General features: G+C 34.4%; 1 protein-coding gene across 1 annotated transcript in view; it reads left to right on the top strand.

Annotated features, from left to right (window-relative positions):
* Positions 1-13,062, top strand: part of fzr (fizzy-related) — a 30,278-nt gene that overhangs the window by 8,309 nt on the left and 8,907 nt on the right. Inside the window, exons 4-7 of the mRNA XM_067044585.1 lie at positions 4,429-4,533; positions 4,825-5,028; positions 7,780-7,917; positions 8,819-9,007. Coding sequence (XP_066900686.1) covers positions 4,429-4,533; positions 4,825-5,028; positions 7,780-7,917; positions 8,819-9,007 — 636 coding nt within the window. The remainder of the gene's footprint in view (positions 1-4,428; positions 4,534-4,824; positions 5,029-7,779; positions 7,918-8,818; positions 9,008-13,062) is intronic.

The following is a 13,062-nucleotide window of genomic DNA, read 5'->3' as shown; positions in this document are numbered from 1 at the left end:
ACCTGAGGCCCCAGAAAGCACCCCCTATACTGCTCAGCCCGTTAAGTGACAGAGTCACCCTATCCCTCATATCCCTCAAATATGCCAGGTGAGGGGTGGCGTCGAAGCCTCTCCTCATCCTCACTCCGAGGTATGTCACTCCCTCACCCAGCCCCACCTTCTCTCCCTGTATGTCCAGAGTGATAGGGTGAGCCCTGTCCGTGGAGCCTTTTAGGAGTATGGCCTGAGTCTTAGCTGCTGCCATACTTAACCTTCTCCTCACGCACCACTCTCCAACCAGACTGGCACATCTCTCCGCTTCGTTCTTCAATCTGGCTCTGCTATTCCCGGCCACAATGACTGCCAGGTCGTCGACGTAGGCCGTGGCAAGGAACCCTCTATGTTGTAGTTCCCCCAACAACTCATCGAACACCAACTTCCACAGGGCCGGCCCGAGAACCGAACCCTGCGGGAGCCTCTCTCGATCCTTCCCTTGACCTCGGAATAGCTTCCCCTGATCTTCACACTCCTCTCACTAAGGTAACTACTCACGAGGGAGTATAAGTTGCTGGGGGTGTGGAACTCTTGCAACCGCTGGAGTACGCGCGGCCACCAAACACTATCGAAGGTGGAGGATATGTCGAACAGTATCATCAAGACATATTTCTCCGCCCTCCCTTCTACATCCTCACGCACTCTCAGCAGCGCATCCGTTGTTCCCTTGCCACGGGTCGAGCCGTATTGCCGTGGGTGACTTGCAGCACTGAGGACTGGTCTGAGTCTATGCACTATCATATGCTCCAGGACCTTGCTGATAACAGGGAGGAGGCATATAGGCCGATAGGCCTTCGCCCCTTGCAGTAACTTTTTTTTTTTTTTTGTTCCCCCTTCCTGGCATTGCTGCCATACGGGGTTCGGCAACAGTGGGGTAGTGCATTAGGGTTGCGCATGCCACTGTTGGCAATAAACATCTTTTTTTATTTTAAACATTTTATTTCCATAAGTACAAAATTAATGGTGGGCCATTTAATTTTTTGGGACAATTATTATAAAAACGTGGTGCAGCCCAGCACTCGGTTGAGTGCCTTAAGATGGGGCTACACCTTATCCACCAGCATCCGTCCGGTACGTCCAACACGCCTGGTCCGCATCCGTCCGGTTGTCACCTCCAGTGCGCAGCCTAGTCCAGCCCTCCTGGTCTCAAACTGCTTCTTCGCTGTCCTCTTGATCTTCATCTTCCATTGATGGCTCGCCGACCCCCCGTGCAGTAACTATCCCCAAATGCATCATGGGATTGATCGATTCTGTACTTTTTCCTATGTATTCAGCTCATTCAGAAAATCTTATGTTTTCCACTCCCATTTGAACCCACATACAACTGCAGAAGGCCATTAATTAATTTATTTAAAAGTTCATTATCCTTGTTTCCTTGTGCAGTTCATATTCTAGTATGTGTTTTATTTGTCAGATATTTCTGGCAATCGGTGCATGTTGGTGGGTATTTTCTTTCCATTAGGTAATGATCAGATCAGGGAATGACTGACATGTTTTAAAAAGGTCCCAAGTTAGAATATGTCAAAAATATTTTGAAAATTTGTTCTTACATATTCAGCACTAGTGCAAATTGTCCATCAAATCAATTGGTCCATGTTACTACCACAAAACATCACTCCTATCTACTAATCCCAACTGCTTACTTCTTGCCTTAATGTTTCATCATATACTCATTAACATCTATTAAAACATAATAAATCCCATTCCACTTCAACACCACTCAAGTGTTGTGTATTGTATCCCACTTTTTATTTTATTCAAGTTTTTTCTCTTTCATTTTTTTTTTCTCGTTAATATTATCTCATTTTTTTCTCTTTGATATTTTCTCATTTTTTCCTCTTTACCATTTTCTTATTTTTTTACTCTTAAGCATTTTCATTTTCGTCTTTAATATTTTCTCATTTTTTTCTCTTTATCATTGTTGTTTACCTTTTTAATTTAGTTAATTTTATATGATAGTTAAGTTTCACTATAAATCCTCCTTTATACATTGGTATTAGTTTTGGGTGTGGGAACTAGTCTGGCTAGTGGGCCTCCTAGTCCTTTTTGCCAATCCCTAGCGGCTACCAGAGTTGCTGCCGTATACTAACCGTGGTGGGAGTGTAAAGATTCATTTTTAGTGACTGCCGAAAAATAAATATTAACTTTTTTTAGTTTAGTTTTTGGATTAGTCTAGTCATTTCTGACATATGGGGGAAGGGGGGGAGGAGTGTCTAGAGATAACCAACCTATTCTAACCATATGATAAGTCATGTCCCTCCTCTTTATACATACTCCACCATGATGTTATTTGTTACCATTATATGTTATGTCTTGATTTCTCATGTATGTTACCTTAGTTTTCTATAGTTACAACTCAAAACCAACTTGACCTAAAAGAGTGCCCTTGTGTCAATCTTAGTGGAGTTAAGGAGATTGCATTAAGGTGGTAATGTACATGGGAATAGTACTGGAGTCATTCCTAATATCTTAAAGCTGTCTCCCTTTCTTCAGTAAGCATGAGTGCCCTTTTGTCACTTTTTTTTTGAGTTGTACTAATATAGAAAGACTAGTTAGACTTATAATGTAATATTGTGATTTTTAATTATTACTTATAAAATTTATCAATCGATGTGGTTTATTTTTCAGTATTTATTTTTGTCATATGTAAGCCCTTGATTTCATTTATGTTACACTTACTTTTTATTTTACCTTACATACTTTTTTTCATCTTCTATTGTTCTATATAGTAACTTATATGGAATTATCATTCTTGTTTGTATCTTTGTAACAAATTCTTACCTCAAATTAAAAAAAAAAGAAGCTATTATGGAGGCGAACACACATGTGTACAATTGTATACACCCTTAATCATGTAATTGTATTGTATAAATATATAATTCCAGAAAAATTGTATTGGAGTACAGCTATATCTGTTTATTTAATTCCTGATCATTTTCACTAGTGTATTCTCATATTTTAATGGTTCTAAGGCAACAGTATGAATTGATATAGAGTGGTTAATGTTAAATTATATAGTCAATGATAATTTACTTTTTTTTTACTTAAAGTTATCTCTTATCTAGTATATCAATTTATCATTAGATGTACAGGATATCCCACTATACATGTTCACTCTACCTAACCCCTAGGATTTTAGGAATTTTTATTTGATTGTCACTGGGTCATAACAGTGGAATCTGATCTATCTTTTGAAGGTACTGTTAATTTCCTAACCTTCTTTAATTCTTCCTCAGTGTACCTAACGGAACAGCATACTCTATTTTTATGAATTCTGAAAATCACATTATAAGACAAATTCAAATCAGGCTCTTTTCTTTTTCTCTACCGGCCAAAGAGATTAATAAAATGATTGTCATAATTAAAAAATGCTTCAGTTATGATGGCGGATTCTTATTGGAAATTATTTTCCTGAAACTATTTCATTCTTCAGGGTTTTAAATTTTCTGGACCATTTGCATACTAATTTTCAAAAACAGTAAATGCTAGTGTTTAAATCGCTTTAACTTTTAAGAAAAGTGCCCAGTATATGAATTTGTCTTATAATCTCGTTTACTTTCATAATCTGAAAAAAAATACCCTATTTGTTTAGAAATTTCATAGTTGAGAGCCCTGGATAAGAATTGAAGAAAGTTATAAAATCAAAAATACTCTCAAAAGATATACAACATGCCTGAAAATTAAATCAGAATTCCAAAAATTTTCGAAGTAAGGATAGCGAACCTGTATACTGGTAACTCTGTATATTATCTGGTGAAATTATATTTATAGTTCCAATCTGAAGGGTTTAGTTGAATCAACATTGGTGAACAAAGCAATAAAAGGGAAATTAAATTTTTCAGATAAGCTATCTAATAAATTTAACCAAATATTGTATTGTTAACAGAACGGTGTAAATTAGTTGGTAACTTCATTTTACCTTTTGCACTCGAATGTCGAAATTATGTCGACACAGTAAATTCTTTGGTAACCGAATGGCGACTATGTGTCGCCACTGATAATTGCATGATACCTTTTTCCAATTTTTTTTAATTTTCTGGAATCAACTATTTTGGGTAAATTAACAAAAAAGTACACTCAAGTTACTGGTATGTCGTACAAAAAAAAAGTCTCGAGTTCAAAGGGCTAAGAAGGTTTAGACATTTTAATTATTTATCCTTATTTTGAATCTGTTGCATGATTTTTTTAATTAATTCTATTGAGATTAAATATTAGAGAAGTCTTACTTAAAGTTAACATAGTAGTATATATCAAATGCTCTATTCATTGTGTATACATTAATAGAAACATGGTTTTTCTCCTTTAGTTTGCCTGAAAATTTATGTGCCCATTTGTTTTTGTTAGTTTTTTTTGTTTTTTTTCAAAACTTTAATTAAGATTTTTAAATGATTTCAGGAATCTTCAAATTTTTTTAAGCAGTTGAATTCACCTTCCTTATCTGACCGTTACATTCCATCAAGGGGAGGTAATGCTTGGCAAACTAGATTCTCAATGTTGCCAGTAAGATATTTTGTTTTACTTCTATTTTTATGTTTCTGAGTAATTTCTATTTGATTAGATATAAAGTTTGCATGTTTTATATATATAGTATATTGTATATTGTGTATTTTATATATATATATATTTAGTACCAGGTAATGTCATAGAAGGAAACCAAGGTGTATTACAGACCACAATACCAATAATCAGCTTATATAAATATATTATAACACCTTAGGATCTATCTAGTTTTACTACATTGATTTATGTTTGATAAATATAAAATATTTATAGCTTTACTGTAATTTTAAGGATTCAAAATCAGGCTGCAGTAAAACTCGTCGATGCCGGGATAGTTGTATTAACTCAATTGCACATGAAGCGAACAGGGAGGTTTACATTGCTTATTCAAGTTTGTTACGTAATGAATTGCTGGATTCTAACATAGAAGGAGTAAGAAACCAGTGTGAAGAAAAAAGAATAAATCCTGTTACAGATACGATATCTCTTTTCCAGGTAAAATCTTATAGATTCTCTGCTTAAATCTTTTAAATTTACCTTTTTTCATATTATTTTACTACTGAAAGAAAAAGTTAGATACATTGGGTTTTTTGGCTTAATGTTCTTACTGCTAATGTATCAGTTAAAAAATTTCCCTTAACTATTTTTTAGAAGTATCTTGACTCATTAAAAATATATTTTTTCAATTTTACTTTTTCTCCTTGTTTATTTCAGAAATTCTGCAAATACTTATTCAAATATTTCTTCATATAGGACTAAATCTTGTATTAAGTTACTGTATTTGCTTGAGTATAAGTTAAGTTTTTCTCTCCTATAAAATAAGGATTCGACCTTAATTCAAGGTCAACTCATATTCAGAACCAATTTAGGAAAATTCGAGTTCATCAACTCTGAGATTTTTAAGTCACTTCATAGTTTATTTTCATTTCTACTTTCTGGATATTTAATAAGGTTTATATTAGTAAAAAGTAATAGTCCATCCACTTATTATCACACCTTTGACCTTTTATGGGTTGTAGTGGTAGAGAATCTTATTATGTAAGTTTCAGCTGGAAGGTAAAAAAAAAAAAAAATGATGAAGTAGATATATGGAATTACTAACAAGAAATATTTAAATTACCTTAATAAGAACTTGGAAATCAACCAAAACAAATGAGTTTTCAATTTTTTTTTTTAATACCTTTATTGAAATTTACAACGGTACATTATAATACATCTAATAAAATTGATTTTAGATTATAATGGTACAGTACAGGCTTGTAGAGAAACTACCCATTGGTAGCACTCAAATGATATTTTTACATTAGCAGGTCTTGTGGACATCTTTTTTTTCAGGCGCCTCGCAAGATTATCAGGAATGGAAGAGGATGCAAGGTTCGAAACTAGTAGATGTGGGTGGTTAGGGAGTTTATAATGGAAGGAATGATATCTGGTTCATGCTAGATTTGTTACATATGGAACATTGAGGAAGATGTTTATGTATGATTTTGTTTGTGACCAAGTAAGGATGGTTGAAGATTTTATGAAGGATTTTGTATGGTAAGGATTGGATACAAGAGGAATTTGAAGGTTTAGTGGACCCTCAAAGCTCAACTCTGTATGTCCAGTTTGGCGTTATTACTGTCACGTACATCAGTGTTTTGTAATTAATTGTAATTGGAAGTTTTAACCACAGTAATTGTTGAAATAAAAAATTCCACTCCCAGTTACTGACAGTTAACCTATAACAGTGTATCCCGAGACGGTAACAGGCAGAGTATCAAGTACCAAATGTTTTATCCCGTGACGGTCACAGGCAGAGTATCAAGTACCAAATGTTTTATCCCATGACGGCCACGGGCAGAGCATCAAGTACCATTCAGCTTATCTCGTGCCATACACGGGCAGGGTAAGGCGTTCAAACTGTTTAGTCTTCCAAAGATATCTAAGACTAAGGCTAGATTCTTTGCTTCCTCTGTTTTCTAAGATTATTTTAACTGAAGAAGACGTGGTTTAGTTTAGAATTCAGTATGCCATCAACTTTGAAACCGATCACGCAATCCTTCATACCAGAGTTTTGTGCTTCATCAGTTCTAAAAATTATTTTTGTAAATTCTATAAAATTGTATTTTTGTTATACTGCATGGATAGTAGTAATAGTGACATGTCAATCATAATATAGTTCTGAACGATGAATTCTTTATAATTGCATTTTTATTTTCCAACTAGGATAGTAGTAATAGTAGCGACTCAATCATAAACGATAGTGATAATGATCAAAATCTATTATTCACGGGCTAATTACTAACAAAGCGCATATAAAACACGTTTTTTAAAACTTTTTATTGCATGCTGAAGTATTTCTGAACATAAAAAAACAGATATTTTTTGCACCTGTATATGTAATTTTACCACACTGTGAAAGGTTTAAAGGAGCAGTAACTTCGTAAATCCGACCTCATCTCAAAGACTGAAGTCTAGGCAACATCCTGTTATAAATTCTATATTTGTTTATACTATTATTGACATTACTACTATTTTGTTTATTATGTCTGTTCATCTTTTTCTCAAATTAACTTTTTTTTTCCCCCATTAGAAATCAATTATTTATTTTTAAAATGTCATTCATTGTTTTTGTTATTAACCTTTATTTTTCTCCCTACTTAAGAATTATTATTTTTATGTATTTATTTTATTTTTTTTATCTATACAAATTTCAAAACTTCATAAAATTTTAATGGTATTTGTCAACTGTACATCATAGATAAAATAATTAACTCGGTCATTATTTTGTTTTTATTGAAATTATCTAATAAAATAACTGAGCTCTATTAATTTTTTGCATAATATTTTAAAAATATTATGATACTATCTATTTAGTACTTATCAAAGCATATTTATTTATTGTTTTAGATATCTATATTAAATTTAGAAATTGAAAGATACGAGAAATGAATCTTTAAAAAACATAATCTAGTTTTTTAAAATTTTCCTCTTTTGTATTTTTTTCCTGAAAATTATTTATAAATAAGGGGTTCAACTTATGTTCGGGGTTAACCAATATTCAAGCAAATACTGTAATTAAAATTAATATAATTTTACCTAAAGTCATTGTATTTATATATCCTTTTACTAAAGTGTGTGTGCGTGTGTGCTTGCGTGCGTGTACAATATTTTTTTATTATACGAACCATTATACCAACCACTAACTATAAATCATTTGTTCCTTTATTCTTATTTTTATTTATTTTGTTAATAATGTTGTAGTATTCATCTCAAAAAGAAACTGAAGTGAATATTGAATCCATAGCCCCTTATTCCTTATCACCTGTTAGTTCCAACAGCCAAAAGTTACTTCGCTCACCTCGAAAAGCTACTAGGAAGATATCGAGAATTCCTTTCAAGGTAAGAATCATTCATTTCTTTTTCAGGTGAAAATTTGTTTTACTTTATTTATTTATACCCGAATATCTCATGATCTTTATCTTATTTATTGCTTGTTAATATTTATTTAAAAAAATAACATACTTTTTACAAAGCCTTATTGGATTATCTGAGGGAAAAAAAACTTAAATGGTTAAGTAAAACAACCCAAGAAATCATGAGTCTTCAGGGATAAAGGAAATCAAATGGATAAGTTTTATTCTGGAAGTTATTGTCCCTTTTGAATAACATCAGTTGACGGATTAAAGTTACAGTAATTCAATTTTATTAAAATTGGAAGATTTGTAAACTACAGTTCAAACAAATGTATATGTGTATGCATGTATAGGGTGCACATTGAAATGGGCAATTTCAAAATTAAATTGTTTATTAAAGAATTATTTTTTCATGTATGAACATGAAATACAAGAATAGCCAATTGGCCTACAGTAAAACACAAATTGTGGGTTCTTAGCTAAGTGTTTTATGTGTCCTAAAAACTTATAGATTTTACTATACATATTTCTTAATAAGATTATAAGAATTATAACTATTCTTTCATTTTTACTTTCACTTACCTATTTTTTAATTTTAAGTTTTGAACATCAAACTTTCAAGTTTTAAAAATGGAAAGATTTAAAAATATTTTTAACTGTATAAAACTATATTTATAAATAGAATAATATATTTTTAAAAGGAAATCTCCTTTTACAATTTCTGTATTCTTGAGATATTCATATAATTTATTAATTTTTCTACTTTACTCATCTAAATACTGTTTTATATTAATGGTATAATAGTGCTACTTAAACTTCTTTTTTATGCTTATTTAGGTATTGTTTATGTTTTAGAGAATAGACCTAAGAGCTAATGTGATCTATAGGTTTTAGATGCACCTGAACTACAAGATGACTTTTATTTGAATCTGGTGGACTGGTCTTCTCAAAATGTTTTAAGTGTGGGCTTGGGAAGCTGTGTCTATTTATGGTCAGCATGTACTAGTCAAGTAACAAGATTATGTGATCTTTCAACTGATGCAAATTCTGTTACATCTGTTTCTTGGAATGAAAGAGTATGTATTAATATCTGATTATTATTTATTAAAAAAAATTTATTCTCTAAATAATTGGATTTTTTACTTGGGCTAAGGCTGGTTGAAGAGGTTACCAACTTCTAGTTCTAGTGGAAAGTTCAAGATTTATTTCATGGATTTGCTTCGAGATAATATAATAATAAAATTTACTCGCCCAACATGGCTTCCTAAATTAGATTCAGTAATTCATCTATTAATCAAGTACATTCAAGGTAATTTACAAAATAGTAGTTGACATTTGTGAGGTACTGCCATACCAAGTTACTGAACCATTATTTCTTTTTTATATTTTGATCACTTATTCTTGGGAATGTGAAGAACTTTCATTTCTGACACCCAACTATTTTGGAAACTGAGAAACACTGCTCATGCACAAGCATGGTGACATTCCCAGTAGAATTAATATCTTAAATATTTAGTTTTGGTGATTTTCCAAGATAGAGAAAAATTTTAAATCATGTATGAATTATTTTTATTTTCTAACAAAGAAGTGGTAATGTGATTTTTAAAAAAGTGATAAGACTTGGTCCAGTGAGTAGGACACTGTTATTGTTATCACTCTGCTAAAGATAATGATTTATTTTTTGTCCGGTCAGCTATTTATTAAATATAGAGTCAGAAGAACTTTACCGATAAACTGTTGATTAATTAAAGGGTATATCCACTCTAGGAATAAATCCAGGCTGTAAAGTTAGGACCTAACAACATATTATAAAATCTGGCCTTATTTCACCCTTATACCTTTAACTCTAGATTTTTTTTTTTTTACATAATAATGATGTCACCTTACTACTTCGTTCTAATACAACAATACAAAAACAGACTTACTTCTGCTTCTCACTGCAAGTAAACTAAATCTTCTTGGAGTGATTTAATAATACAATTCAATCCATGACATCCAAAAAGTTACTGTTACTTTTTTTATTTCTACAACTTTCCATTGTCTCTGTCATTATAATTTTGAACAATTACTATTATGTAGTGGTTTTCAGCTAATTTTTACTTCCAAGCCTTATTTTCATGATTAAGTTATTAAATAATTGGCATTTTAAACACTAATCTTAATATGATAAATAGGGATAGGATTTTTATGTTTTCACGTATTTTTACCTGACCATGATATCTGCGATTCCTTACTAACTAAAGAGGTTTCAAGAGATTTCTGGCCAAAAGAAGCCACTTCTTTTCTGACCAAAAGAAATAATTTATTTCACATATTGTTAACTATTTGGCCTTTTTTACATATTTTGTTGTAAATCACATATTTTCTGAAATATTTGTTATTTTTAACATATTTTTAGGTATTTTGTCCTGAATTACGTATTTCCTTTAATTATTTGTTCAATTGTAAATACATTTTTCGCAGCAACTACGTAAAATTCAAGAGAACGCAAGAAACTTATAGGTGAAAATTATCATTTATCATAAATAGTGCGTAAAAATTGTATATCTTCATCTTTGAACACAAATTAAAAGCAGTGGCAATAATAAATTTTCACACAGAATTACATTGAGAATTTCTCAGAATCAATTAAAAAGAGCAAGGGTCTTATTCCTGTGGCATTTTCCTAGAATTTGTTTACTCCTCAATCCATTTCTCTGTTTCCCCCCTTCCCATGGTCCTTTCTCATCTTAGTCTTGTTTCACTCCTCAGTCAGCATGTAGACCTTTTCAAGTTAAATTTTTTTTTATTGTGTTTTAACATTATTTTAGCATGCCTAAAATTAAGTCAAAGTCTTACGCTTCCAAGTACAAAAGTGAGTTTCCCAATGAAACTTTTACTATTAACGAGTGGAGTTTTATTTTGTGCGTGTTGTGACAAGGCTGTGTCAAAATCGCAATGCTCTCAGGTCTTACAGGATATAAAAACTACTAAGCACCAGGAGAATCGTGAGAAAGTATTTTGAGAATACAGACTTTCATTCCATCAGTTCTTTACTCCTCAGATTCCACAGGTACCAATACCTGTGCTATTTAGATTTGTGCCAAGCATTTGTCAGGACAGACATTCCTATCTACAAAATTAGCAATCCGGATTTAAAAATCTTCTTGAGAAATACACATGCCGAGTAATGCCCAATGAAAGCACTTTAAGAAAAAATTATATACGAGGAGACTTTAACGGAAATTCGGATGGGCTGATTTGGATTTCTGTAGACGAGACTACAGATATCGAAGGGTGTTATATTGCAAACATAATCATTGGCAGACTAAGTGTTAAGGCACCTTCAAAATCCTATTTGCTGAATTGTGAAATCCTCGAAAAATGTAACCGTGAAACGATTGCAAGATTTGTCAACCCTTTTTTTTTTTTTATATATATCCCCCTCCCTTGCCATCTCTGGCATACGGGGTGCGGGAGCAGTGGGGTAGTGCGCTGGGGTTTGCGCATGCCACTACTCCCTAGGATCACCAATTTTTTCCTTTTTTATTCTTTTGTTAATTATTCAATTAATTTTTATTTTTTATTTTTTTTTTTTACTGTGGTGCAGCCCAGCGCTACGTCTGATGGAGCTGCACCTTGTCCACTGCATCCCTCTGGGTGCCTCCTGCAGTTACCAGGCTGGTCCAGCCCTCCTGGTTTCAATCCGGGTCAGCTTCCTCACCTTCTGGTGCCTCGCCGATGTTGGGCGGTCAAGTCCTTCCCATCGTGTAATGAGTGGGGCCCACGACCTCCTTCCACCCGTAAATGAACTCCTTGAAGAAGGGATAATTCTCTTCTACCAAACTGGGAAGGTCCGAATCGGCGAGGGCGTCAATCCCGGTCTTTCTTGACAGCCTGGATAGAAATCATGGTAGAGCAATCTGTTATTACGTGTTCTGCTGTTTCAGGAACTCTGCACGTTGGGCACCGGGGGTCGATGTTCTTTCCAAAGCTCTGCAGCTTTCCCCGAAACCCCCCGTGTCCTGTTAGGATCTGTGAGACCCAATAGTCTGGGAGCACCCATTTAGCCTTCAATTTAGAATGGACGGTTGGGAAGAATTTTCTCAAAGTAGCGCCCTTCTGGCTTGCTACCCACCGTCCATTCCACTTCTGTATTGAGTCCTCTCGCAGTATTTTCTTCCATAAGTTAGGAGTCTCACCGATCCCCTCTCTCGTTGCAGGGTATCTGAGGCCCCAAAATGCACCCCCTTTCCTACTTAATCCATTGAGTGACAGGGTCACCCTGTCCTTTAGATACACCAGGTGAGAAGTGGCATCGAATCTTCTTCTTATCCTCACCCCAAGATATGTCACCTCCTCACTCGGCCTCACCCTCTCTCCTTGGATATTCAGGGTGATAGGACGAGCCCTGCCCATGGAGCCTCTTATGAGTATGGCTTGAGTCTTGGCTGCTGCCATACTCAACTTCCTCTTCACGGACCACTCTCCTACGAGACTGGCACACCTCTCCGCTTCTGTCTTTAGTCTGGATCTGCTGTTCTTGGCCATGATAACTGCCAGGTCGTCCACATAAGCCGTGGCAAGGAACCCCTTGTCTTCTAGTTCCCCCAGCAACTCATTAAATACTAGCTTCCACAAAGCTGGTCCTAGGACCGAACCTTGCGGACATCCCCTTTCGATTCTTCTCTCGACCTCGTAGTAGTTACCCCTGATCCTGACACTCCTGTTATTGAGGTAAGTACCTACGATGGAGTATAGATTACTGGGGGTGTCGAGCTCTTGCAACCGCTGGAGTACACGGGGCCACCAAACGCTGTCAAAGGCGGAAGAGATGTCAAACATTATCAATAAGACATATTTCTCCGCCCTCTCCTCCATGTCCCTACGCACTCTCAGCAGCGCATCCGTAGTTCAGCGCAGCCGAACTGCTGTGGATGACTTGCAGCACTTAGGATTGGTCTAAGGCTTTGGACGATCATGTGCTCCAGGGCCTTACTAGCTACTGGAAGGAGGCATATTGGTCGATAGGATTTAGGCGTTTCCTTATCCTTACCACCTCCCTTGTAGAGCAATCTCAAGTCTGCGATCCTCCACTTGTTTGGAAAGTACCCCTTATCCAGGCACTCATTGAATATATCCAATAGCTCTT

This window comes from Halyomorpha halys, unplaced genomic scaffold (assembly GCF_000696795.3).
Source record: "Halyomorpha halys isolate HHAL.00 unplaced genomic scaffold, Hhal_1.1 Scaffold1024.1, whole genome shotgun sequence".
Classification (NCBI taxonomy): Eukaryota; Metazoa; Arthropoda; class Insecta; order Hemiptera; family Pentatomidae; genus Halyomorpha; species Halyomorpha halys.
Note: the sequence above shows the minus strand (reverse complement) of the source record. Positions and strands in the feature narration are given on the sequence as shown.